The 27,687-nt window shown below is 37.9% G+C and overlaps 1 protein-coding gene across 1 annotated transcript in view; it reads left to right on the plus strand.

The window, feature by feature from the left end:
- Positions 1 to 27,687, plus strand: part of GYPA (glycophorin A (MNS blood group)) — a 76,444-nt gene that overhangs the window by 20,084 nt on the left and 28,673 nt on the right. The window contains exons 4-6 of the mRNA XM_077755887.1: positions 4,804 to 4,839; positions 6,734 to 6,819; positions 8,836 to 8,914. Of these exons, the coding sequence (XP_077612013.1) occupies positions 4,804 to 4,839; positions 6,734 to 6,819; positions 8,836 to 8,914 (201 nt within the window). The remainder of the gene's footprint in view (positions 1 to 4,803; positions 4,840 to 6,733; positions 6,820 to 8,835; positions 8,915 to 27,687) is intronic.

The following is a 27,687-nucleotide window of genomic DNA, read 5'->3' on the forward strand; positions in this document are numbered from 1 at the left end:
ACAACTTGCTGTAATTTTCTACTCCTTTAAGCCTTTAGACTACAGGCCTTCTCCACCAAAAGCAATGCCAAGTAGTGATAAGGGCCCTCTGTGAGGAGGCGTGGCTGGGTTACCAACGGACTGCTTATCTTGGCCGCTTCTGAACACAAGGTGGGATCCTCTTATGATGAGTTCTGGGCATGCTCTTCTTTCCCACATCATCCAACCTACTATTGACAGTGATCTCCCGCAAATGAAAATTTGGTTCAAGCCCTGTATGGTCTTTCCACTGCTTTAAGGATAAAGGCCAAATTCCTTACTATGACCCACAGCACATGGTGCTTCACTACCTCTGCAGCTGTTTCCTTTGTTTGCTGTGTTGGTCTCTTCACATCTTGTGCTGCAGCCACATAGATACTTGCAGTTCCCTCAGTGACGTCTCAAATTTAAGACATTGCTGACACTACCGACTCTATACCTAAATGTCCACACAGTCAAAATCCTAGAGTTCTCTCAAGATGAGTTTAAAGAACACCTCCATGAGGCCTTTCCCCCTCCTCTCCCTTCCCATAGAATTGACTGTAGCCCCCTTTGTGCCCCCACTTCCCCTTCACCCTAAAACACTTTACATAGATTACATCATTGTGTTTCTTCACTAAGCTGGAATTTCCTTGCTGTGAAGACCATGAATTGTTTGTTTGTTTGTTGTGTTCTTTGTAAGCATGCAAAACACTTTTGTAAATTAATGGAAAAATGAATGAATACCCAAGGTTCCCAGTAACCATCAGGACCCTGGTAAGACAGATCTGAATTACAGTCAATCATAAGATTTCAGTGAGACTCTACCACACCATGCCAAACACTGGGGACTTGGTAGAGTTTGTGGTCTAGGTAGGGGAAATAAGAAAGGACCTCCAAATAGAAATGGTATTGAGCTGAGACCTGAAAAGCAGAGAGCTAGGCAAGACGAGTGTGGAAAGGGATATTTCAGGTGAATGAAACAGGGGGCACAAATGTGTGGGCATTGAAAATATGGGGCCTTTGAAGCATCTAGTGTGGCTTGCACCTGAAGAGAGAAGGTTGGGGAAAAGAAATGAGGTGTGGAGAAAAGCGGGGGGCTTGGAGACAAGTGGGGGCTTGGCCTTACAGGTGTACATGAAAAGGAGGGGGCCCCAACCCATAGACTGAGCACACCTCCCTAACTGTCCCCTGCAAATCCAGACTCAGGCAGTCCCTGATGTCCTGCGGAAGAGTTAGAAAGCCTGGAGGAAGGCATATTTGTGTTCACAGTCAAAACTCCTTACTGGCTTTGGTTAAATTTCTAGCATTTTAACAATTTTAACACTTAAAAATTTGGGTGTTGTTTGTTTTGTTTCTCAGTTTTAGATTTTTTTCTTGGGTTTAAAAGATGTGCATGTTATTGAAATGTTTAAAATATTTTATTGATCTTCTGTGAATGTGTGCTTTTCAAATATTCTTGCTTTCATTCTGTGCATACCCCTTTGTCATATGGCTTCTTTAATTCACTGTTATGTTCATTTTAGATGCAATCTGGAAATTCACTGGTTGTTTCTCTGTAAGAAATTGGCTACAAATTTATAATATTAGTATTTCACTGAATACCTCTTATATACAAAGCACTCTTCTAATGCTGAGGGAATTCAAAATGAGCTAGCCCTGGGAACTAGCAGCCCTGGGAATTTTTTTAAACTTCAAGTGTAATTAACATAATTTATGATTATTTTCAGATGTACAATATAATGATCACAAGACATGTACTCTTAATCCCCTTCACCTATTTCACTGTTGGTGGAAATGCAAGCTGGTGTTGCCACTGTGAAAAACAGCATGGAGTCTCCTCAAAAAAACAGAAATCAAAATACCATATGATCCAGTAATTCCACTACTGAATATTTACCCAAAGAAAATGAAAATGCTAATTTGAAAATATATAAGTACCCCTATGTTTATTGCAGCATTAATTATAATAGCCAAGAAATGGAAGCAACCCAAGTGTCCAACCACAGATGAATGGATAAAGAAGATATAGTATATATACACAATGGAATATTACTCAGCCATAAAAAAGAGTGAAATCTTGTCATTTACAACAACGTGGGTGGATTTAGGAGGTATAATGCTAAGCGAAATAAGTTAGCCAGAGAAAAACAAGTACCATATAATTTTACTCATGGATGGAATTTAAGAAACAAATAAACAGCAACAACAACAAAGAGACAACCAAAAAAACAAGGTTTGTTCATATTTTAAGATAGTTACTTTGGAGTCATTGTTATGATGCAACTCTATCTAATTAGACCTATCACTGTGGCAAAACTGTGATGAACACTGAGAAACAGAAAGCTAAGTAGACACAATCCCTACTCCAGAGGAATTCTCACTTCTGGAATATCTCACAGAAATACTACTGTGGGCTAAAAAAATTAAAACAATCTAGCAGAGTACATACATGCTGGATGTGACCATGAAATGGTACACACAGATAAAAGGGACCTCACCAGACAGTAGTGAGGATGATCTGTGGTCAAACCAAGCCGTGTTCAGCTGTCCCAGCTTTTGACCCTGAGTGAATCTCCCTGAGGGGTTTCTGTCCCCCTAATTTTATTATGGACCCATAACATTCGTCTTACAATATTTCTCTAAAGATCAAATAAGAAAACATAGGCAAATGCTTCATCCCGAGCCTGACACATCATAAGTGCCTAGTAAATTGAGAACTCTAAGCCAAGCTGAGTGCTGAGAAAAGGGCAGTCAGGCAACATTCACTATTTCTGGCTATTTTTTCTTCTTCTCTTCTCTTTTTTTCTTTTTCATTTTCTTTTCCTTTCTTCCCTTCCCTTCCCTTCCCTTCCCTTCCCTTCCCTTCTCTTTTTTGCAGGCTCCATGCTCAGCCCAGAGCCTGATACAGGACTTGATCTCACAACCATGAGATCATGGCCTGAGCCAAAATCAAGAGTCAGACATTTAACTGACTGAGCCACCCAGACACCCCTCTGGAAAAAGAAGACAACTTTACAAGAGCTGGCTGAATGTAGAAAGAGAAAGTGTCTTTTGTAGGTGGGATTTAGGCAAGATACTCTAGATTTTTTTTAAGGCTCAGAAAAACTCAGAGTGGCCGCACAATCGGCCATTGAGAGAATACACTGAGATAAATGCAAGCAGCAGATGTTAAGAACAGAGACCAGGAGAGGAAAATTAGGCTAAGTGCTTGGAACTAGTTATTAAGCTTCTGCATTCAATGAGACAATCTCATTTTCAAAGTGACTTCAATATGAAGCCAACATGATGGTGTCAAACCGGAAAGTATTTAAAGGTCAAATATAGACACCCAGTGTTATATGCCCTGAATCCTAAACATAATGGCTAGCATGGTGGGGCGTTGTAAGTGTTTCTACGCATTATCTAATTTTATCTTGCAGGAATCCAGAGGGATAGGTATTATGATCTCCATTTTCCCAAGAAATTGTTAAAGCAGAGAGAAATTAAGTAACTTGTCCAAGGTCACACAGCTAGTAAAGGAGATTCTTCTGACTGAAACCCCATCTGTATTGCTCCAGAGCTCATATACCAACCACAGCTACCAACTACCATGAAAAAAGAGGAGACAAGCCCCAATTAACCTTTAAGTATAACTTCTAAGGAATGATCAAATATAATCAAGTCCCCTGAGTACGTGATACAATAAGGTATAATGTTCTTTCTAATAAATAAATTCACGAAAATTGTAAGGCTGTAGTAGTCTTACAATTTCATGATGTAAAGTAGCATTGGAGACAGCAGAGAAAGAAATGAGATGTGGACGGATCAGGTTAACTCTGGTGATGCATTAAGGCAACAATACTAGAAACTTCTGCAGATAGGGAATCTGGTGCAACTGCTGATAAAAGCTCAGGTGAGACACAAAAAGGATTTGGATCCAGATGGTAGCCATGGTATAAATCTGGAAAGCTGGTAGCAACATGATCTCTCTTGGGGTTGAGCTACAGTTCATGTGGGGTGATGACTCACTGTGTCTCCTTTTTCCCCACCAGTTTTACATATTTTTAAAAATACTTTTGATAAAAGTCGATAAGTGGTTCTTCTAGTACTTTTTAATAACACTTTCCTTCATTTAAGGAGATGGTTTGCTCATTTTTGACCCATGAATACTTGTTGGGTAGTTGAAAGTGGATACTGGAATTACCACTGTTACAATGGACACATTACTTCATAATTTTACTAGCTAACTGCTTAAAATTCAACAGTAGCAGGGCACCTGGGTGTCTCACTTGGTTAAGCATCTGACTTTGGTTCAGGTCACAATCTTGCAGTTTGTGAGTTCAAGCCCTGCATCAGGTTCTGCACTGACAGCTCAGAGCCTGAAGCCTGCTTCGGATTCTGTGTCTCCCCTGCCCCTCCCCTGCTTGCACTCTGTCTCTCTTTCAAAAATAATACACATTTAAAAAAATTAAAAACTATTGTTGGTTAAGTGACCGACTTCAGCTCAAGTTATGATCTGGCAGTTCATCAGTTCAAGCCCCGAGTCAGGTTCTGTGCTGACATCTCAGAGCCTGGAGACTGCTTTGGATTTTGTGTCTCCCTGTCTTTCTGCCCCAGCCCTGCTCACGTTTGCACTCTCTCTGTCTGTCTGTCTCTCTCTCTCTGTCTCTCAAAAGTAAATAAACATTAAAAAAATTTTTAAATATTGAACAGTAGCTGCCAAACACAGTTAATAAAAAGAAACCCACTCAACAATCTAATTCCAATATGAATTGTAAAGATACACTCTATGTATTCTGACTTTATTTTGAAATTTTGTTTTAGGATCAAAACAACTGGAACACATTTTTTCTGCAGGAGGTATGTTAATATTTGATGTAGAATAACAATAATTTCATCTTAAATTATTGATTTAAGATCAACTAAGCACATTGCTAGTTCCAAGTGCGTAAGAAAATAAGAAGCATCCGTTTTTTAGAATAAATGTTTATTCATTTTTAAGAGAGAGAGCATGAGCAGGGGAGGGGCAGAGAGAGAGGAAGACAGAGGATCTGAAGCAGGCTTCGTGCTGAAAGCAGCAAGCCCAATGTGGGGCCCAAATTCATGAACCATGAGATCATGACCTAAGCTGACGTCAGACACTCAACAAACTGAGCCACCCAGGAGCTCCAAGAAGCAACTGATTTTTAAATCAGAAGAGCATATGCTACTAACTTTCATCATACGAAATTGTGAAGGCAAGCAAAATATGCTCTTTTTAAAATTAAAATACGGATTTCTTATTTTCCTAAACATGTTGGAACTAGCAATACATAAATTTGATAATAATTTTTCTTTTAATTTAGATATTTTAGCTTTCTAACCAACCATGGGTACTTGAACAAAGTCTTGTAAGAGCTTATAAAACAGTGGAACTTCCTTGCTTCTACCTTTTAAAGAAAGAAAGGAGCTCAAACTCATCTGATTAATTGGCACCATATCAAGAATAAATACAGATCATTTATATCTCAGTCTTGATTTATTTGGGGCCCTATGACACCACTTTGGGGTTATCCTCCCAACCCTCTATGACTGGAGGACTGTCACCCCCACTTCTTAGGTGCTGCTGTGGATCTAGCTTTAGTTGATTCACGTGTTCCTTTACTATTCTGCATTTCTCAGCCTCCTTCACACCTGGACTGCATGCATACTTCACATAAGAAAAATGGATTGTAGGTGCATCTGGGTGGCTTAGTCGGTTGACTATACAACTTCGCCTCAGGTCATGATCTCACACTCGTGAGTTCGAGCCCCACGGTGAGCTCTGTACTGTCAACTCAGAGCCTGGAGCCTGCTTTGGATTCTGTCTCCCTCTCTCTCTGCCCCTCCCCAACTCGCGCTCTGTCTCTCTCTCAAAATAAATAAATATAATAAAAAAATTTTTTTAAGAGAAAAGAAAAATGGAATGTAGAACTGAATCACTATTTCATGAATTACAGCTAAATGGACAGGAAGACTGGACAATACCAATGGCAGGGAAAACTACTTTTACTTTTTTTTTTCAATCAATAATAAACCTTTTCAATATAAATTAACCAAATAAATAGTTCTCTGTCTTGCCTTCAGTTCTATTTAACTCATTCGAAAGCACTACAAATACGAATGAATATGCAAGAACGTCAAACTTAACCTGTGTTTCATTCTTGACATGTAAAAGGTTTGAAAAATGTTTTCAGTATACTTACAGTGTAGTATATTTTGTAAATTACATTAGAAATATACTAATCAGTATACACATCATATATTATATTAGTTTATAGTATAGTTTATTTCCTCCAAAAGTTCTGATTTCAATAATCATGATCTGTCCAAAATCTTCTGTACATCAAGACATTGTTTTCTCTCATAACTTTGAAACTGTGAGAGTTTGTGTTTTTTTTTCCATATCGAGGTAGAATGTCCACAAAGCTCTTATCCATAATTACACCTGTAAGATCTTATAGAACAACGGAGGTGAGTTGGAACTCTTGAGTCTTAGTTGTCATTAGATGTGTGACCTTCGGCAATGACTTGAGCACTCAAAGTTCCAGTCTCCCACATGGTTACTGTGGAAACCTAATTTTTTTAAATATAAAATACACTTAAAAGTATATTAATGTATTTTCTATAAAAAGGCAAAGTGATATTACCACGATTTTACCTGTTTTATCGTCCAGTTGTTTGTGGTAGTTTATTTCATATTTTTGTAATTTTCTGTTCTCTTTTTCTCCGATAGAGATAACAGGGATTGTTTACGCAGTCATGGTTGGTGTTGTTGGAACTATCCTCTCAATTGCTTTCTGTGTTAAGCAACTTACAAAGGTGAGATTCAGTTTTTCATTTTGCTGTACGTGTTCTTCCTCTGAGTACAATTCAACTCAAGGAGAAACAAAATTCCATAACACTCTGTTTTTTTCAACTGGACACTTTTTTTTTTGCCCTATGAAGGAAGCTGAAATACAAAACTATCCTCCATTTTCCAATGAAAAATTTTACAAAATTTTTGTCTCACTTGATTTAATATAGTTTGATGCATACAGATAAAATAGTCAAATTTCTAATTACAGTATATACTTTAATTTGTGTGTGCAAAATATTTAAAACACATGATATGTTTACATATGTTTAACACATTGGCTGTTTTTCATTCTCATATTTGCTGATACAAATTGTTCAAACCCCACCTATGTGTTTTCCAACATGAGTGATATTTTTTCATCACAAAAGTTAACTTTACGTCCATATAATACAGCATTGCAAAGCACATAACCTTTCCTATAACTTCATATTTAAGATGCTTAAGACACATTTGTGTGTGTGTTTATGATGCTATAATTAGAACAGTAATCCTAGATCATTAAGGACCTAGTCACAAAAGAATGGTATGATTGAGTTCCCATTCATCCTCTACTCTTGATCTCTCATTGTGATCTCCACACTATAACCGCTATATATATTCTTTTAAAAAAAAGCTTATTTAGAAGGGTTACAACATTGCTATGACAGGAGTATAACAAGATTGATAGTAAATTCACGTTAAGTTTCTTTACCTTTTTCTTTTTTCTTTTTTTTTAATGTTAATTTTTTTGAGAGAGTGAGAGAGCCAGAGTGTGAGCAGGAGAGGGTCAGAGAGAAGAGGGAGACAGAATCTGAAGCAGGATCCAGGCTCTGAGCTGTCAGCATAGAGCCTGACGCAGGGCTTGAACTCACAGACCGTGAGTCAAGTTGGACACTTAATCGACTGGGTCACCCAGGCACCCCTTTTTCTTTTTTTAACAACTTCTATTAGGTGACTTCTATAATGATCCAAACCTATGATTGATTATAAATACTCCATGTAAATGTAACTTCTCTAAATAATACTTCTTAATAAAAGTAATTGAGAGTACCTGTTATAATATGAGAAATTTTATAAAGACTTGAATATAAGATGATTCATCTTGTCTGCAGTATAAATATTGGGAGAAAATTATCTCCTTGTGTTTGAGCCTAATGGCAAAATGAATTGCCTTCTCTCTCGGGTGGTGATCTAAAACCTAAAAAAGTCAATAGAATACTTAGTTGGCAAAATTAAGAGAAAATGTTCTATATGTATATAGAAAAATTGGGTCATGTCCAATATGCTAAGAGACTTTACCTCTTTTTTTTTTTTATCTGAGAGAGAGAGAGAGAGGATCTCAGCAAGCTCAACACTCAGGGCAGAGCCTGACATGGGGCTAGATCCCACAACCCTGGGATCATGACCTGAGACAAAATCAAAAGTCTGACCCTCAACTGACTGAGCAACCCAGAGACTCCCTTACCTCTTTTTTAAAAAAAATTCCATTTTAGCTTTTTATTACAGTAGGGAAATATGAGAGTCAGTGTTTGAGGTAATAATGTCCCTATAGAAACATCAAATACTATTTAGAAAGACAAATATAAATTGAAATCAAAGTTTGTAGATAGCTATGAAACCATGAATTCTTCCCAAAGTAACCTCTACAAAGCACATTTTAATCAAAAGGAAACCAACTTTAGCCCCAAAAAATATTTTAAAAAATTTTTTTAATGTTTATTTATTTTTGTGAGATATAGAACATGAGCAGGGGAGGGGCAGAGAGAGAGGGAAACAGAATGTGATGCAGGCTCCAGGCTCTGAGCTGTCAGCACAGAGCCCGACGCAGAGTTTGAACTCATGGACTTCGAATTCATGACCTCAGCCAAAGTCGGGCACTTAACAGACTGAGCCACCCAGGCACCCCACCCCCAAAATAGTTTTAACTTGAGGCATTTTCTTTATAAGGTCTTAACTTTAGAAAATTGTGGCATTAATATTTATCTGGTTTTTATTCATAGAAAAGTCCACCAACTCCTGTGCAACCCGCACACCCAGAAGACGCAGATCCTGAAAGTTCTATAGAACCAAGAAATCCAGGTTGGTGCTAATATCCTTAATGTCTTTTGCCTTTTGGTGAGGGGGAAAAAAAATTAGCTACTTCTGAGTTGGGAGGGGTATGTCCAGTTAAGATTCATTTGTATTCTATTTTATTGATGCTACTTCTGTAAGATTTTTTTTAATGTGAACGTTTGTCTTCAGCCTAGTGAAATTATCCCTTAGGCACAAAGTATCTTTTAAGAATAAGGTAAAACAGGGGCACCTGGGTGGCTCAGTTGGTTAAGTGTCTGACTTTTGATTTCAGCTCAGGTCATAACTCCACTGTTGCGGAGATGGAGTTCCAAGTTGGGCTCTGCATTGACAGTGCAAAGCCTATCCCCTACTTGTGTTCTTTCTCCCTCTCTCCCTTTCTCTCTCTCTCTCAGAATAAATAAATAACATTTTAAAAATTAAGGTAAAACAAGTACTACAAGAAAAGCAAAAGTTAAGATCTTTTGTATACTTTTTATTTTCCAAACTGCAATGTTGTGTATAGGAGACCCTAGACTGGGTACAGTTTAATAGCCCCCGATCTTCAGCCATACCTGGGTTTGAATCCATATTCCCAACACTTACGAGCTGCATAACCACGAGGAAGCTACTAGTATGGAGATAATGATAGTTAATGTGGGGATCATTTAATAATGACATAATGATAATGTCGACCTCATGGAGTTTTACGAGGATTAAATGAGTTACAACAAGCAATGCATTTAGAACAGTTCTTGGCCATAGTAAGTGCTCATGCGTGTTAGCTGTAATAAGTAATACAGGCTCCATGACCACATGGCCTCCTCTGCACAACTGGCTAGTCACCTGGCCCCCTGTTTTTGCACTTGCAGGTGCTACATAGATACACACATGTGGAAAACTGCAGGTCAATTTTTTCACACAGAACAGTATTTTTTTTAAGAGAGAGATATCACGCAGGCAAGAGAGAGGGGCGGAGGGAGAGAGAATCTTTAGCAGGTTCCACATTCAGCATGGAGCCCCATGCAAGGCCCAATCCCAAGACCCTGATATCATGACCTGAGCCGAAATCAAGAGTGAAATGCCAGACTGACTGAGCCACCCAGGTGCCCCACATAGAACAATATTATCCCAGACAGTGGTTTTTTAAGAGCATTTTTTAAGAGCATTCATTGCCAATTTTTGAAAAGTGGGAGATTTTTACATTAACAAATATCCAAGTATTAGTACTTTCTCACAGAAAAAATATATTCTAACAATGCCGGAACCTCTATACCAGCATGAGAGCAATTAGCTCACAAGAGCCAAGGAGTGCTTGCAGCCTCAGCTATTGGTTTAAATACCAAGCCAATTTCATTTATTTTATTCATTATGGCCTCTTGTATAACCTCTATAATTAAGTCTATAGTTCGTATTAAATGTTGCCTGAAGCATAAACCCAAGTGATGTCTATTTTGGGAGATGTCCACCAAGAACAAATCCCTGTGAAATGGGCTTTAAGGCTCAAGCAAAGAACACCTGACTCTGCCTTCTACAAAATTGACTGAGGTTTTTCCATAATTAAAAAAAAATCATGGCAGAACTGAAGACCTGTAAATTTTTGGATTCTAGTTTTAACCTGGGACCAAGCACCTAACTTCAAAGGGCTTGCTAGGGTTTCTAGACTTTGGAGTGAGGAAAGAAAGTTTTAAAGGTTCACTTCAGGTACATAACCTATAGGCAGGACTTGCCTCATTGGGTTATCTTGTGGATTGTTCTTAAAGTTTAACCATGGTTGTTACATAATTAGTTAGTCCCAGGAAGGTCATGCTATATAGAGTAAATGGCATATACAGGGGCACCTAGGTGGTTCAATCAGTTGAGTATCCAACTTCATTTCAGGTCACGATCTCACAGTTCATGAGTTCAAGTCCTGCATCAGGCTCTGAGCCTAAAGCCTACTTCGGATTCTGTGTTTCCCTCTCTCTCTCTGTCCCTCTCCTGCTTGTGCTCTCTCTCACTCTCTCTCTCAAAAGTAAAGAAACATTAATTTTTTTAAATAGCATATACAAAGTTCTCAACTAAAAGGATTAATAAAACCCAATCTGCCTATACTTAACAAAGTTTTCATGTGCCAGATTTACTTAATTTACTAAGGCTACTTAATTATAAGACTTGCAGGTGAAACTAATATGTGTATTTTTTAAATCTACATTACGCATGGTTTCAAAAAAATGTTTTGATGCTATTTCTAAACTGGAGCAATTATCACTCAAAGCCTAATTTCTTTGTTATTCAATTTCTATATGCTTTTAACTACTGATGTATTTTGGTGACAAATTTAGCATTTAGCATTTCCTCTCCCATTTCTTCCTATACAATATTGAGCATCTCTGTAGAATAATCTGCAAAAATTTGGGACAATTTAATCCATCAAAGTGCATTAAAATACCATTGTGAGTTTAAGTGCAACAAATGCTTACTGTGGGCTAGGCACCACCCTTAATTAGATTTACCAGTTTATGTCTTTATCCTTTAGAAGCTGAGAACCTAGTGAAAGGTGGTCATTGCAGTGAACAAATTTTAAGGTATTAGAGGCACTAACATCTAAAGAGACTGGAGCAGGTAGCAAAGGCTTTTGGAGACAGAATCTTGTGGGACCAATCTTAAAAGAGAGAGGAACGTTACCCAGGGCAAGATAAGGCAGTTCTAGGCTGAAGGACAATACGACAAAAGGCATGGGAGAAGATAGAATAGGCTGCACACAAGAAATTATGTGCATTTCGATATTAGCAAGATTAATGCTTTGGTTCTCAATTCGTGTCTCAAATATATGGAAAGACAGTGGAAAACTCCAAAGAACGAGTGGAAAGTCAGATGAACCAAATTTCAGGCTCCTTTCATTTCTCCATATTTGTGCAAATGAGGTTATTAAATGTTCCTTAGTAAGTTAGTTAAATGGGTTATAAAATCTGATCCCATCTCACAGGAAACATTGGGAAACACAATTATTAAAAAATGTTTTAGTTCTGTTTCCGTAGAATCCTGCTATAAAGAAATATACAAGTCAAAGGCAATAAGAGACAGTAGAGTGACCATGGCATCCCAACAAGAACTAGAAATGTTAGGGTGTAAAGTATGAACTACGTTAACCCCCTTGAACTTGCAGATTGCTTATGCCTGGTGGGAAATGAGAATAAGTGAATCTGAGTTCGTTGTCCATGGTGATGGGCACGTGTGACTCCATCAGCTTATTTCTCACAGGAAAATGTTTGGGATACACAGTTCCTATTATACTCAAATAGAAGAAAACTGTGGAAAACACTCTTATTTTTGTGAGAGCAAAACTCTTCTCATCCATTTAACGCACTCTCCAGGAGTAACATAAAGTCAACTTTCTAGCCAAGAAAGGTGGAGGATCAGATTTGATAAAGGACCCAATCCAGTGCCCTTTTCCCATGTGCTAGCATCAGAGAGGAACTTAGCAATGAGTTGTTGTACAGACTTCTCCTTGTTTATGTCCAAGGAAAAAAGTTATTCTCAAGAGAGCTTATAGACCAGGGAGGTTGCCTTAGGTTGAAAGACATGTATGTTAATTCAACTCACTTATCATTGCTACCTTCCCACTATACTCGGCCCCTATACAACTTCTGTGTTGGTTTCTCATCTCTGTAGAAATTAGGAGAAGGGTAATTATGTTTGTGCCTTATTTAAGGCTTTTGCAATAGATTTCCTAAAAAACTCTTTCTCTACATATTATTCTAATAGTGCTAATCAGAAAGAAAATTCCTTTCATCCCCTAATAATTATGTTCAGGAACAACTCTCTGAGAATGTAGAATTCTAAAACATATTTTATGCATTTATTTCCTGTTGGGCTTAAATATAACTATGTCCCACACTACCGCTTTTTTTCCCTCTATAATCCTTCTACAGAACAGTAATTCATGAGAATCTGCTCGACAAACCAGATTTTGGAAGACGTCAAAGACACAAGACTTCAGTCAAGTGAAAAATGAACATGTGAATTACACAGTCCAATATATTGAATACCTTCCTAAGCTGTATGTACAACTTCAGGATGAAAATTTCATTGTAATGAGTCCAGTGACTCAATGATGAAAAATGTCTCTATTCATTAGGTCTCTATTTCAAAATAGAGAACAAATATTTCTTTTCATGCTTGCTTTTGTGTGTTAGCATTATTTTTATAATTAATTGATTTGGAATTCTGATCCCCAAACTTTAGTTGGCTTCATCCGCAGTTCTTTACAAGTGACTTATTCTATTTTATTGTATTTTAATGAATGGGCTGTCAAATGAAAGGCTTATAACATCTAGATGAAATCTAAGTTCTCATTCCAAACTCCTGCATCTTGTCATTGTTTTACACATATTAAGGAGACCTGAAATCCTAATATTTCCTTCATTGCAAGATAGTATATTATGATCATAAGTATACGATCATCATCATCATGTTTTAGTCACATGAATAAACCTTGTGTTTGGGATGCCCTCCATACACACATGCATAAAAATATATGTTATACATAACATAGATACAGATGTATAAAAAGACATTCACATTCCTTCTCTCATACATAAAACAATACAAGTTTTCCCCATGTTAAAAGGAAGTGGCATGTTGTAAGTGTGTGAATGACCTATTTAAAAGAATTTGTCTGACAGTTGAGCATTAACTCCTTCAGAGCACTGACAGATGCATTGTGTTCCACTGGAAGAGTAAGAGGTCATAGTGTCCTGACAAAGAAAAGAACTAACGACTTTACCTTGCAAAGTTAATACCTCTATAAATTCAATAAGATGTACAAATTTGACAAGCAGGTGAATGTTTTAATAGGTTGTACTGTGTTCTCAGTTGAATTCTTTAATCCATCCAGTCCTACATTCTCTTCTTAATAAAGCTTAAATCAAATTAGTTTAATTAAATAATCCAAAAGAAATTTCTAGACACGAGACTAAGGGTTTGTAACTATACAGCTCTCACTCATTTATACTAAAATTTAAAAAGCAATGTAAAAACAAAGAGGTACCCTCCTGTGATATTCTATTTCCAAATTACTACAAACCCATATGGCTTTTCAGTGTGATAATTAAGTAAATTAAGTAAATAATAGTATGTACATATTTGGGCTTGGCAACTTAATTTTTTTTAATAAATTACAAAATCTAAATCTTAATCTACATGTTTGTTCTGAGAGTGTTGTTTTGTTAAATTGACCATTTAGCTGAAAATAAGAATAGCATATTTCTGTTGGTATATATTTCTTAAGCTTTAACAGTATTATCGGGTTAATTTAATCAAATGAATGGCTCAAGCACCAAGGCAATTTTAAATGTACTTTTTTCAATAAAAATAAATTGTTGAACCAAGAGAGAACAGATGAGGCTTGTTGCTAAAGTAATTTACAAGTCAAAGGCAATAGACTAGTGACTCTACCATCTCAACTAGAGGAAGAGAATTCAGAGAGCAATGAAAGTATGAATTGCTTTAAACTCCTGGAACTGCCCCAGCTAATTTCTCTGCACTTCCATCTATGGACTTTTCACACTTAAACTTACTGTTTATAGGAAGAAATGACCTTTACTCTCTCCATATTTTTACAATTAAACTAGCCTAAAATGACAGCAAAGAAATCTTATCTTGGAAACCAACATGAAAGGTTCATACTGAATTTCTTAAAATTTAGAACAGAATCAGGGGTGGGAGTGAAGTTGTTTAGAAAATTCTATCTTTCAGGCCTGGGTGTTTGCTTGTGTAGGTGTGAGCAGAGGGGCCACGGGAAGGGAAAAGAATGGAGAAAAGTGAGACACTAGTGAAGGAAGAACACAGGGGGTAGAGGAATGAAATGGCAGAAGGGGTATTTTAGTGATATTAATACATAGTAATGGAGCAAGAGCCTGGTTTTTCTAAGCATTTGTCTTACCAAATGTAGCACATTTCTCATAAGAAACTCCTAAGTGCTATGTGTCATCCAAGCAAAAATCAATACAAAATTCTACCCAATATCATGTATGAGCCTGTTCTTGTGTAAAAACATATCTATATAAGCTTATGCCCTCAGCTCTGCTCAGCTAGAAAATGTGCACTGGCAAATAACTGATAACCCACTTTCGGTCTAGATTGCAGCATGTGGTCTCAATCCTCACAGCACTGCGCATCTCGTGCTGTATTTACTATGATCTAAATTCCATCCCTCCTGAGATCCCTTGGGAGCGGGGACTTTAAATCATTTTTGTAACTCCTGCGGGGCCTCACAAAACATGCTCTTATTCCATGATGCTTTTCTTAATATTTAAAATGACATCATTCATAGTGATAGAAAGGCTTAGTCTGGCGTGGTATGGAAAGAGAGTCAATTTTGGATCCAGAGCTTGAACCCTTGCTTCTTTATATCGTAACTTCAGTTTCCTTACCTACAATGGGAGGATAAGAATAACTACCTTGAGAAATAACTGCCTGGGTGACTCAGTCAGCGGAGGTCATGATTTCATGGTTCATGAGTTCAAGCCCTGCGTCAGGCTCTGTACTGACAGCTCAGAGCCTGGAGCCTGCTTCGGATTCTACGTCTCCCTCTCTCCCTCCCCTGCTCACACTGTATCTTTCTCTTTCAAAACTAAATAAACATTAAAAAAAAAGAATACCTTGCAAAAATGCCTTGAGATTTGTGTGAAATGAGGTATGTAGGATGTGGTCAGCACCAAGGAGGTGCTCAATAAATGGCTCTGATTAACATTACCGGTAACAAAGTCTTCCTTACTTGCTACCTGCAAAGTAGCAGACAGCCAATCTGCTTTAAATGACCTGTGGAAATATTTAGCCCTTAAAGGCTGTTCTTATGTTTCTTTTTGCCATCTCAGTTTTTTGTTGTGCAAAACAGGAAAGGTAGTATTTCTTTATCTTTTGTCACTGGAATAGCACAACATGTGTTTACACTAATTAGATGTACAAAGCGAAATCAGTTGCCTCTTAGGATTTCACTTCTGCTAAGTAGCTTTAAACTGCTACTTGGGATTACATTGAAAAAGTAGGTTTGTTTTGAAGACAATAGGGTTAGAAAAATTGGATCTCAATGATAAAAAGAAGTAATCAACTAATTTTCATCATGTTTTATATATCCAACATACTCACTCACTGTAGGGTTGTAATTGGAAAAAAAGCCTTCCCCTCTTATAATCCTGACTTGATTTCTTTCCTTTCTTAGAGAATTAGATGGAAACCATATGGAGATTCAGAGTGTTATGTAAAATATTCTTGTCATTTGTACTTAACAGCTAATAATAGAACCACCCTACAAATTAAGTGTTGTGTAACTCTTTAAGTGCCAGTTACGGTGTATACAATTGACCAGAAAAAGAATTCCTCAAAGGAAGAAGTCAGTATTTTTTAGATACTAAATGACTATTAAACTGACAGCAGCATAGCCATTCTTTTCAGAATTATGAATTCTATTGACTTTTAAATGCAGCAAGTTTTTATCATTTTGATATATTCTCTTCAAAAAGAGAATTCTTGGGGCACCTGGGTGGCTCAATCAGTTAAGCGGCTGACTTCAGCTGAGGTCATGATCTTGTGGTCCGTGAGTTCAGACTCTGCATCGGGCTCTGTGCTGACAGCTCAGAGCATGGAGCCTGCTTCGGATTCTGTGTCTCCCTATCTCCCTGCCCCTCCGCAACTCACACTCTGTCTCTGTCTCTCAAAACTAATTTTAAAAAAAGAAAAAGTTAAAAATAAATTTTAAAAATAAAAAAAAGAGAATTTTTTTTTCTAATTCCAGGTGCTTTCTAGATTCATAAACCTTCCTAAACTGTCTCTTCTCCTTAAGTGACATAGTTGTGAGTATAACAATGATGATTTGTTTCACTTTGCTGCCTGCATAAATGTGAACATTGGCATCATATATCTTAGACTGTAAGGTCCTAGCAGAAATAAGATTGAATTTTTTTTTTTATTACCATAGTACAGTTATGCATTCAATAAATATTTTACCGTTTCCATTTATTTTAATCACAAACTTCATGGATAATGATATATTAACATAACATTTATTGAACTTTTGTCATGTGTCAATAGTTGGCATGCTTAATGTGATATTCACCAAACCTTTGAGACAGGTACGAGTTTATTCTTTAAAATGTAGACAACAGCATGTTTTCTCCTAATTAAAAAAAAAAAACACAGGTACATAAATTAGTAAGTTCAGAAAAACTGTGCAGAAATACGTAGTAGTTTCTTTTTTCTTGTTATTAAGCGGCACTTATTTATTTATTCATTTATTTATTTATTTTACAAATAGTTTATTGTCAAGTAGGTTTCCATATAACACCCAGTGCTCATCCCCACAAGTGCCCTTCTCCATGGAGGTAAGCGGCACTAATTTAAAATGAAGTGGTAGCAACATTGCATGGTCCTGCTGAATCTCTCTAAGCTAGCATTCGATTTTAAAACTGAATACCAGTGATATCTTGGCTTTGCATCATTGTCCATATCTCCAGAAACATATTTTTGGGTGTGCTCAAAATGTGCTGTGACTCTGCAAAATTCATCCTTGAAAGTGGCAGGATAAATGTTTCAAAGGAAGTGCCAAACAGAAAAAGTCATCAATAAAGTAACTTGGCCTGTACACTTTAAGAGGAATGTGATCCTATTTTTTTAATGTGCTGTAGTCTGAAAAACTCCTTTTTTTCATATTAAAATATCTGTCATTTTGGTGCAATGTTAGGAGTAGGTATGTATATGATAATTCATGAACTCAACAAATTTTACATCATTTAAATCCTTGTTTGAAAGAAGCAGGCTACCTCTCCCTCTTAGAAACCCAAGGAAGCAATAGCAGAGTATCATCCCAACAACAGAAGGCAGAAAATAGTGCATCTGTTTCTCCCACACACCGAGTCTGCTACTGGATAATGTTTACTTCCAGATATCTGCCAGCCACCCATTCAGCAGTGGATCTGGAGCCCTGGTTCCCACGGGGGCCTTATCAAAAAAACCCAAAAGGAAAGTAAAAGAAGCCATCACGTCTCTCCCTGGCCCGTTTGAGCAAAACGTATAGGAGTTATGTTGTCCATTTCCCCTGACATATAACAGTTCTTTTTCACTTCTAAAGCTAAACACAATCCTCTAAGAAATGATAACCATGTAATAATTTTTTAAAAAAACTTTAATAATTTGTTTTGATCTCCTTCCCTCAGGGTTATTACAAAACTTCCAATATATGGAAGCTCCAAGTTCCCAGCTTTCTTCCTTTATTCTTATTTAATAAAGCTGTATAGTATGACCCCCAGGATCATGTGTTTTACTCTTCTCTTAGATCCACTGTGTACCGGGAGAGTTCCCAGGGCAATACAGAAGACAGCTCCTCCACTGTGCTCAGAATAGAGCCCACCACAGTGGCACATTATTACATACACGTCTAGTAGCTTCTTGCCATCACAACTAGGACAGACCAAGAGTTCATGAATTTTTTTTTCCCTCAAGTATTCTGAAGACATACTTGGAACTGAGAATAGTATTGTGTTTCCTGGTAGTTTGAAATGTTTCTTCAAGTGACTGATACTGATTTTTAGATTTATAAGAATGGCTTTTCCCACAATTGCTCTACTAAGATTAGAAAACGGATGTGAATCCTAACTCATTCATCTGGTTGCCGATTAGATAGCCCTCTCCTCTGTATCCTCAGGGCCTGTTATGATCTTGATTCTAAGCCTACTCAGGCTGCTATCCATTTGAGTTTGAGTATTGTCACTGCCTGAAATTATTGCTACATTATCTCACCCACCTGACTGCCTGTGGCTGTAATTAGATCAGTGTAAGCCCCAAAAGATAATGATGCTAACACATAAAAGTTTATTTTTTGTTCAGGTAAAGGTACAGAAATATTTCAAGTCAGTGGGGAATAGAGATTATCCTGCGCAGAGTCACTCATGGATCTAAGCTGATGACATCTTTGCCATCGTCAACACATGGTTTCCAAAGTTTCCCTGGCCATCAGTATTCCAGAGGAAGGAAATAGTAAGTAGGAGCACATGTGAGAGGTTTCATCAGTCCCTTCTATGAATCAAGAACCGAGGGGCGCCTGGGTGGCTTAGTCGGCTGAGCGTCGGACTTTCGCTTAGGTCATGATCTCGCGGTTCGTGGGTTCAAGCCCCGCNCGAAAGGACAGGGGCGTCTGGGGAGCTCAGTCGGGTTAAGCATCTGACTTTCGCTCAGGTCATGATCTCACGGTTCCTGGGTTCAAGCCCCGCATGGGGCTCTGTGCTGACAGCTAGCTCAGGACCTGGAGCCTGTTTCAGATTCTGTGTCTCCCTCTCTCTCTCACCCTCCCCTGCTCTCTCTCTCTCTCTCAGAAAGTAATAAAACATTTTTAAAAATTAAAAAAAAAAAGAACCAAAAGGACAGGGATGGGGTCCTGGTCATTAAATTCCATGGTCGTATTTGAATTGAGTATTGAGCAATGTGCCCTGCTTGTGAGCTATACAAATTTTGTAACACATTGTCTAATGGTGCTAGGGTTGTTTTGCTAGAGGAATAGGCAAAAACTTTTTCAAGCCAGGCTAACACTTACTCTGGCAAGATACATTCTTTAGAAAATTGAGTGACTTCTAGTCGGTTTGCTTTCAGTCTGCTCCATTTACCTATAACTACACCCAAAGTTGGTTCTGAGATAAAATTCTACATCTTTTCCTTTCTTTGTGGACTGCAATTAATCCTTGCCTCTACCTTAATGACAGCTACTTTGAGGCATCTTAAATAATGGGCTATGATGAAAAGCAATATTTTTGATGTGATCTCAGCCCTAGAGTGGAGTTCTTTTGGTTAATGAGAAGCACTGATGTGTTTTCCCTCTAAGTCTTTGTCAGTCTTATCTGTCCTACTGTTTTAAGCTCAGAAGCATTTGCTTTCCCCAACACCCTGAAAATCTTAATTTCTTCTTGAAAATCAGTCAATTCTTTCCTAAACTCATTTTTTGTTATAATATTGTTAAAAGCAGTAACAATTAACAAACACTAAAACTTGGGCTCTAACCACTCTCCTACACTATAGATGCAGAAGGCACACCGTATCCCTTCCAAGTTATTGCAGACAATGCTTACCAGATTATTTACTTCAGCATTGCATGAATAGTCTGCTTTTCTGAAGTAATATCTAAATATTTGTCTCCTGCCACCCAAATACTAAGCCAATCCCATATATTTCAGGCTTTTGCTATAGTAGCATCCCTCTTTCTGTATTAGATAAGCTACATGCTCTAACAAATAAGGCCAAAATTTTAGCATCCCGCACAATTAAAGTTGGTCATTCTGATCACATAACTGTCCAGTGTGAATCTGGGAGGGGAAGGAGAGATATTTCTGTTCCATACAGTCATTCAGGCAACTAGGCTTATAATTCCTCTTGGCCTGCAAAGCCATCTTCTCAATCACCTAGTGGAAGGGAAAAAGAAGGGAGAAACACTCATTTGAGGTGTTCTGGGCCAGACTGGCAAGTGATGTAAGTGTTAACCTTCCCTCACATGCCACTGGCCAGATCTTGCATGACTGCAGCTATAGGTCATGGAAGCTAAGACTTGTTGTTTTAGCCACTATCTTCAGTAATATGTTATACAGTGACAGTGATAGTTGGCATCCTTCTCACTCTTTTTCTTAAAGGGAATATGTCTGAAGTTTCTCCATTAAGGATAGTGTTTCCTGTAAATTTTTTGTCTATAACCATTATAGTTTAAGAAAGCTCCCTCCGCCCTAAGTTGCTAGGGGATGTTTTTTTTTTCATCAGAAGAAGTTATTGAATCCTATCAAATGCTTTTTTAAATTTCAGCTAATGATAATTTGTAAAGTTAAGTCTTTCTTACTCTTGTAATTATTACTTGAACAGAACTGCACCTGATTTGAAGCCCAGGTTTTTCCACCACAAAAGGATTTGGCAACTACTCCTAAGAAGCTTCTGTGCAACATGGAAATGAAATTATGCATCAGAATGGGTGTGATAAAAGAAAAATCATGATGCACATCTTGTCTCCAGAGAAACACCACAAATGTTCCAGGAATTGAGATGAGAGGGAAAGATCATGTTCAGCTAAAGGTTTTAAGAAAGACTGAAGGGGTAGACACCTACAGTCAGAAAAATACAAAGCATATGTAAGAAGCATATATAAGCCTAAAAGCAAGAGTCAAGTTTGGGAGAGCAGGGTGGATCACAAGTTATACCCTAGGAATCCTAATGGAAATCCCACTTCTCTAGGCCATGTAAAAGTAGACTTTTCATTCAAGATGGTACAATGAACATGTAACTATATATTTTCTCTTTTCTAAGATGCCATCTAATAATAGTAAAGGATAAGAAGCAAAATGGAAAGAACAGAAGAAATAATAATAACAACAGATGAATATTTCAATAAAGATCTGGAAAATGGAAAAGAAATTAAAGAGTTAACTGATGAATTCTAAAGAAAGAGGAAATATGATCTGTGTAATAGAACTTCCCCCCAAAACTGAATAAGCTACAAGGGGAATAACAAGACCACCTGTGTGAGTGTTGGTTTCTAGGGCCTGAAATGAGCAGTGGGGAGAGGCTGGAACAGGAATTGTGGTAGAATAGCATAGTGGTTAAAAACACAGTTCTTATGGCCAGGACACATGGGTTTGAATCCAAGTTCTACCACATCCTAGTTGTGAGGTCTCGAATATGCTATTTAACCTCTCTGTGCCTCATTACTCTTACTTGCAAAATAGGATGAAAATAACAGTAGTACTTTCTCAAAGGGCTGTAGTGAGGAGCGAACAAGTTTATATATATATAACATTTCGAATACTTAGTGATCAGTTAATATCAGCTCTTATGATTTTTACTATAATCCCATGAAAAGACATTTGACTTTAAGAAATATACATGTATTACTTTATGATTTATTACTTTCAGTCTATTTAAAAAATTTTAAGCCCACCCCAGGAGGATAAGTGTGAAGGAATGAAGGTGTGAACAACGCCAAGAGCAGAGAATGTGCAGAAGGGTGTGGAAGACATCAGCCTGTATTTTCACCGTGTGGCTGTCTAGACACAAATGAAATAAGATGTGAGGGATGGGAAAGGCATGTCCTAGAAAAGATGAGATTTAGTCAAGTACCCCAGCCGCCTGCTGCTAATGCTGCACTGTTATTAAAAACAAGCAAAAGATCAAGTTTATGATTCTGTGGGCTCCTTGAGGGCAGGACTGAGTTTGATTCAAGTCTTCCTCTCCAAGGCAGGGATTGTGTTAGGCTTTCATTGGTAAGAAGTGATCTCAATTATAGTTTGCCTGCTTGGAGTTTAGAGTCTTCCCTCAACATTTAAGAGAGGGACAGGCATAGAGTAGAAACACGCAGATGAAGGCCTGACATCCAAATGATCTCTGGAGAGTACCTGACATCTCAAGGACAGGGCAGACCTTGGGTCAGAAATGTCTGGCAGACTGCATGAACCCCTATGACATAAAATTTAAACCAAAGGATCTAATGTCATAACATGGAGTCCTCTGCCTCCCCATCACTCACATCAGACACACCATGACAGCCTTGCCCCAGGAGTGAGAGTCAGGGATGTCTGAGATTTCATGTCTCCTGTCCTAATAGACAGGGTATGGAAGGGACCTGGCCACATGCCACATGCCTTCCCTTGATAGACCATAAGAAGACTGTCACACATCTGTGTTGTTCAGCATCATCATCATTTGCAAAAATGCATACCATGGGCTCCCAAAGTGACTACTTTGAATGTATAAGTTCTAGTGTATTTTGGAAATCTCGGGACATTATTTAACAGTCACACTGTGCTGAAGTCTATTATATTCAATGACAAAGAATGTGGTTTGTTGCATGTTTAAAAGATTACCAAGTTGGGAAGTTGGGGGTGCCTGGATGGCTCGGTCGGTTAAGCACCTGACTCTTGACTTGCTCAAGTCATGATCTCCCAGTTTGTTGGTTCGAGCCCCATGTCAGGCTCTGCATTGACAGCAAGGAACCTGCCTTGAGATTCTCTCCCTCTCCTCTCTCTCCCTCTCTCTGCCCTTCTCCCGCTTGCTCTCTTTCAAAATAAATAAACCTTAAAAATTTTTAAAAACAATTTTTTTAAAGATTACAAAGGGGTCCAATAGTAAGAGTACACTGTGCACACATGTGTGTGTATTTAGAAAAGGTATTATAGCAAATTTTAGGTTTTTTTCTTTTTTACGTTTCCTAGCTTACAAATTGTCTATAATAAGTTGTATTACATCTTTAAAGAAAAAAGGCAGTAGAAATCACTGACTTCTTCAAAGTTAAAAAAAAATCATGACCACACAGGTGCTAATTCACACTTCCCTAGTGGATAAACTACATTCGTCTACATGGGATTTTACTTAATAATGATAAAAACAGTCCCCTAGATCTATGAACTCCTAGACTGTGTTGCTTGCATGTCGAATATGTTACAGTGACTGCTTAATTGTGGTTTATAGAAAATTGTGACTTCAGTTCAAATTAGAGACAAGAATTTCAGTCCTGCAGGGGGTATCCAAAATGTTCTTCAGTATAGATGGGTTTCGGAATGGAATTTGAGGTGATCAACACATGCTGAATATTTTCTATTTATTTGAGCTTGGCCTTGAACTCATTTGACCCTTAGAGGCATTCCTAGAATTGATCTTATGCTCCGGCCAGTCATTTTGCAAGAAGAGCATACAATTTCTCAGACTTCCCTCTTTCCAAGTTTTATGACTAGAGTTCAACCTGAGTTCACATTATCAGTTGATGAACATCACTCAGCAGAGCTTATTAACTGGGATTGTTGTCTCATTTTGGTTCTCGTCCAGATGGTTTTGCCAAATGCTATCAGTGCATCATATATTAGAACATGTTATTTCAGCCTCTACTTATGTTACTCATAGGATGTCCTTGACCCTTCTCATGGACTCTTCTCTCCTGAGGGTAGTGTTATTTGTAATGAGATGTGCTCGTAGGAAAGCTAACAAAGTAATTTTTAGACCATTTATCAACTGAAGTTGAGTAATTATTTAAAATATTGCCAACCATGTGAAAATAATTTCCATTCTCACATGAAAGATAATATCTTTAAATCAAAAGCAATTCGTTTAATGTAAGTCTTAACTTATCCTAAATCAATTACATTCTTTCTAGGCCTACTAAAGCACAAAAGTGCTGAATATTTGAATTTTCTCAGATCAAAGTACTTCCATCCCTGAGTATTTTGAAATTAAGGAAAGGGAGCACTGAAAAATGACCCACATCATTTATACTTACTACAAAGAACAGATGAGATTGTCCGGAGCACAGTGACAGCCCGCATGTTATCTCCATACCTTTATTCTTATTTCCGGCACTCCTTCTACTGCAAAGCAATCAGAGTAATTTTTCTAAAACTTAAAACAGAAATTAAAACATAAACTACTTCTCCTATTTATTTTTTTTTACAAATAGTTTATTGTCAAATTAGTTTTAACATAACACTCAGTGCTCATCCCCACAAGTGCCCTCCNAACTACTTCTCCTATTTAAAAATCTCCAATGGGCTTCCCATTGCTCCAGAGCAAAATCTTTCCTCTTCACCATGCTCTTCAAGGATCTCACAAGCTAAGGCCAGATCTTATTCCTCCTTCCCCCACCCTCTTCCACCCTTTCCTTATTCATAGGCTACAATCACTGACCTTTTCTCCTGAACCTCCAACACACTCTGCTTCTTCCTTTCTTGTGCTAACTTTTTCTCCTTTTTGTCTCAGATCTTTGCTTGGTTACCTCCTGCATATCATTCCTGTCTCACACATTTGAAAGTTATTGATGGTTTTACTTTTTGTCTGCTTTGTTTACTACTATATCCCCAAAGCTGGGAATAGTGAGTGGACAGAAAAATAGTAAAATTTTGTTGAATGAAATAGGCCTCTCCTGCCTACCCAAAGTAAAGCAGCTGCCTCTCTCCTTCCTCCATTAAATTCTATCTCACTTTTTTCCTTTATTTTCTTCATAGCACTCAGATCCTAGGACTGTCCTCTACATTTGTATAACTGGTTATTGGTAAGTCTCGATTCAACTGGGTAAAAAAAAAAATTATATCTTTTAACAACTATGTAATGTTTATTCATTTTTGAGAGCGATAGAAAGAGAGACAGAGTGAGGGGGGGAGGTGCAAAGAGAGAGGGAAACACAGAATGTGAAGCAGGATCCAGGCTCAGCGGTCAGCACAGAGTCCAACATGGGGCTCAAACTCACAAAGAGATCATGATCTGAGCTGAAGTCAGATGCTTAACCTACTGAGCCACTCAGGCACCCCAAAACATTCAATCTTTTATTCACTGATGCTATATGGAATATACATTTCCGATTACTTCCAGACATCTTGGAGAATTAATAAACTTTCTAGTCTCTTTTGTTAATAAAGCTATTTCAATTTCAAAATGCTAATCTTGTGCAAAGCTCTGTGGCTACCCTTTGCTTTCTAGCTTTAGCTTCATAAGGGTTAGAAGCTGAGAACAAAAAGCAGGGAGGGACATCATTGTACTTAACTGTTCCAGGTTGTGGTTCTCTGCTTGATGGCTGCAGCTGCTGATCTGGCTTACACAAACTAGCCACCAATGGTCTCTGGGAGTCAAAGTACAAAATGGGATCTCTCAAAGGCATGGGGGAATCTCAGAAGGCTTTGACATCACAAGGGGATTTATACCAGCTCTGCCCCTTCCGTTCTCGTTCAACCCCTATCCCCAAATTCTTATCCCAAGACTCTTTCTGTTAATGTCACCTTGCTTAGGGGCAGTCCTTTTATGCGAGACACCAGCAAGATAATTCTTTGGCCACTTTCCACTCGATCCAGTATTCTGGCATCTGTACACACCAAATGGATGGAGTTAAACTGCTCAAGTAATGCCCTTCTCTAAGCCCTGTTGTTCCATTCCAGGTGTCTCCCTCTTACTCATATAGAAATGGGGCCATATTGGCAAAATACTGCGCAAACAGCCTTCCAACAGTAAGCAAAACGGCGGTCTCTCCTATTTTCTTGCAGACATCCATCCTCAACCTTTGTAAGCTTTTCTTTCAGGGTCCCTTTCTCTTGCCCACTTAGATTCCGGGACTAGAAAGTACCCTTCTTTCCTCTTCCATCTGTTCCCTCCCAGATCACTGACAAGGAACCCCCCAGTGAGTTTCATCCCTCCACATTGCTCACTTTCTATGGACTTGGCCAGCAGAAAGTCTGGCTCTGTAAAGTCTAAGAAACTCCTGTGAGATGGTTGGGCCCGAGAAGCAAGCAGAACCCAGCTCAGTGGTTCTCTTTAGAATGAGGTGGTACTCAGTCTTTCTTGCTTTGTCATGGATGCCAATTATGAGAGAATGGGAATATCTCACAACATCTTATAACATTGGCTCACTTGTTTGTCATAAGCCACCTACAGCCCCACAGACACCAGGATTTAAGTTTCCTGAGAGGAGTCAATGACAGTAGGGGTCTCCATATACCTAGATGAGTTAGAAGAGAGACATCACTCAATAAGTAAGTGGTGGAATGACTGACAGAAAAGTTTCAAACCTTTCACTGGGATGTATAAAATTTGTTAGAGTGATTAATAGATCACATCTCCTAAAAATAGTTAACACATTCAATGTTTTTCAAAACAACAAACTTGTTCACAACTTATCAATACACATCTATTCAAACTTGCAGCCACTTTGATAAGAGATGCCAGCTCACTACTTGAAACACATTTTACCTAAGTCTCTTTTCTGCTCAAAGCCCATCTTTACCAATGAAAACCTCTCTCACAACTGACTTCTTATAGAAATGTGTGTTTCCTGCATAGGGGGCTGATCTTTGTAGACCCTTGTGATTTAACCCATCCTACAACTTTAAGTTTGTAAGTTTTTAAGTTCACTTTAAAGTGAATGAAATGTGATTTCCCTTTACAGAGACACTTACTTCCCTCACCTTGACTAGCTCTGTTGTGAACACACCATTCTGCCCCTATACAAAGGAAGTTTCATTTTGATTTCAGTTACCCACAATTCCCCCATCTATTCATACACTGGCTTCATCATGGTTTTGTTTAATGACTTGCTTTTTGTATCTTCCTTCCCTGTGCATAACCACACCAGGTCATTCTTTACACTGTGTTTTCAAATAGTCTGTTTCAGTTGTCTCCCCAAGTCAACTGCTTTCAAATCAAGGACTGATTCACCTGTCACCACTATACCAATAGCACCTCACATGGTAACGGGCATACATTGGGCACTTACAGATGAATAAATGGATTGGTTTATTAATACTCTAGTAAAATCTTATGGAAGACCTTTACATCACCTTCTAAAAGCAAAGCTTGCAATTATAGAGTTTAAAATGATACTGTTTTTGTTTTTGTTATTACTATTACTGCCAGTAGAAGTATTATTTCTACTGTGATTAGAAAAGCAGTAGATAAGCATAGAAATTACATTAACAAAAATCTAAAAATGAAGGTCAAAATTCTCTTTCTTAGGAATCCTCCTCCCGTAGATGTCTACTTGGTTTCTCCTTCATATCCTTCAAATATACCCTCAAAAATTTTTTAAAAGAAACTTCCCTTATTATCTTTTTTTTTTTGAGCTATTATATCAGTATTCTTTATTTTTTTTCTTCCAAGATTTTACTTAAATTCCAGTTAGTTAACATATAGTGTAGTTTTGGTTTCAGGAGTAGACTTTAGTGATTCATCACTTACATATAACACCCAATGCTCATCACAAGTATTCTCCTTAATCTCCCACCACCCATTTAGCCCATCCTCCCACCCACCTCCCCTCAAGCAACCCTCAT

This window comes from Crocuta crocuta, unplaced genomic scaffold (genome assembly GCF_008692635.1).
Source record: "Crocuta crocuta isolate KB4526 unplaced genomic scaffold, BGI_CrCroc_1.0 scaffold112, whole genome shotgun sequence".
In the NCBI taxonomy this organism is placed as follows: domain Eukaryota; kingdom Metazoa; phylum Chordata; class Mammalia; order Carnivora; family Hyaenidae; genus Crocuta; species Crocuta crocuta.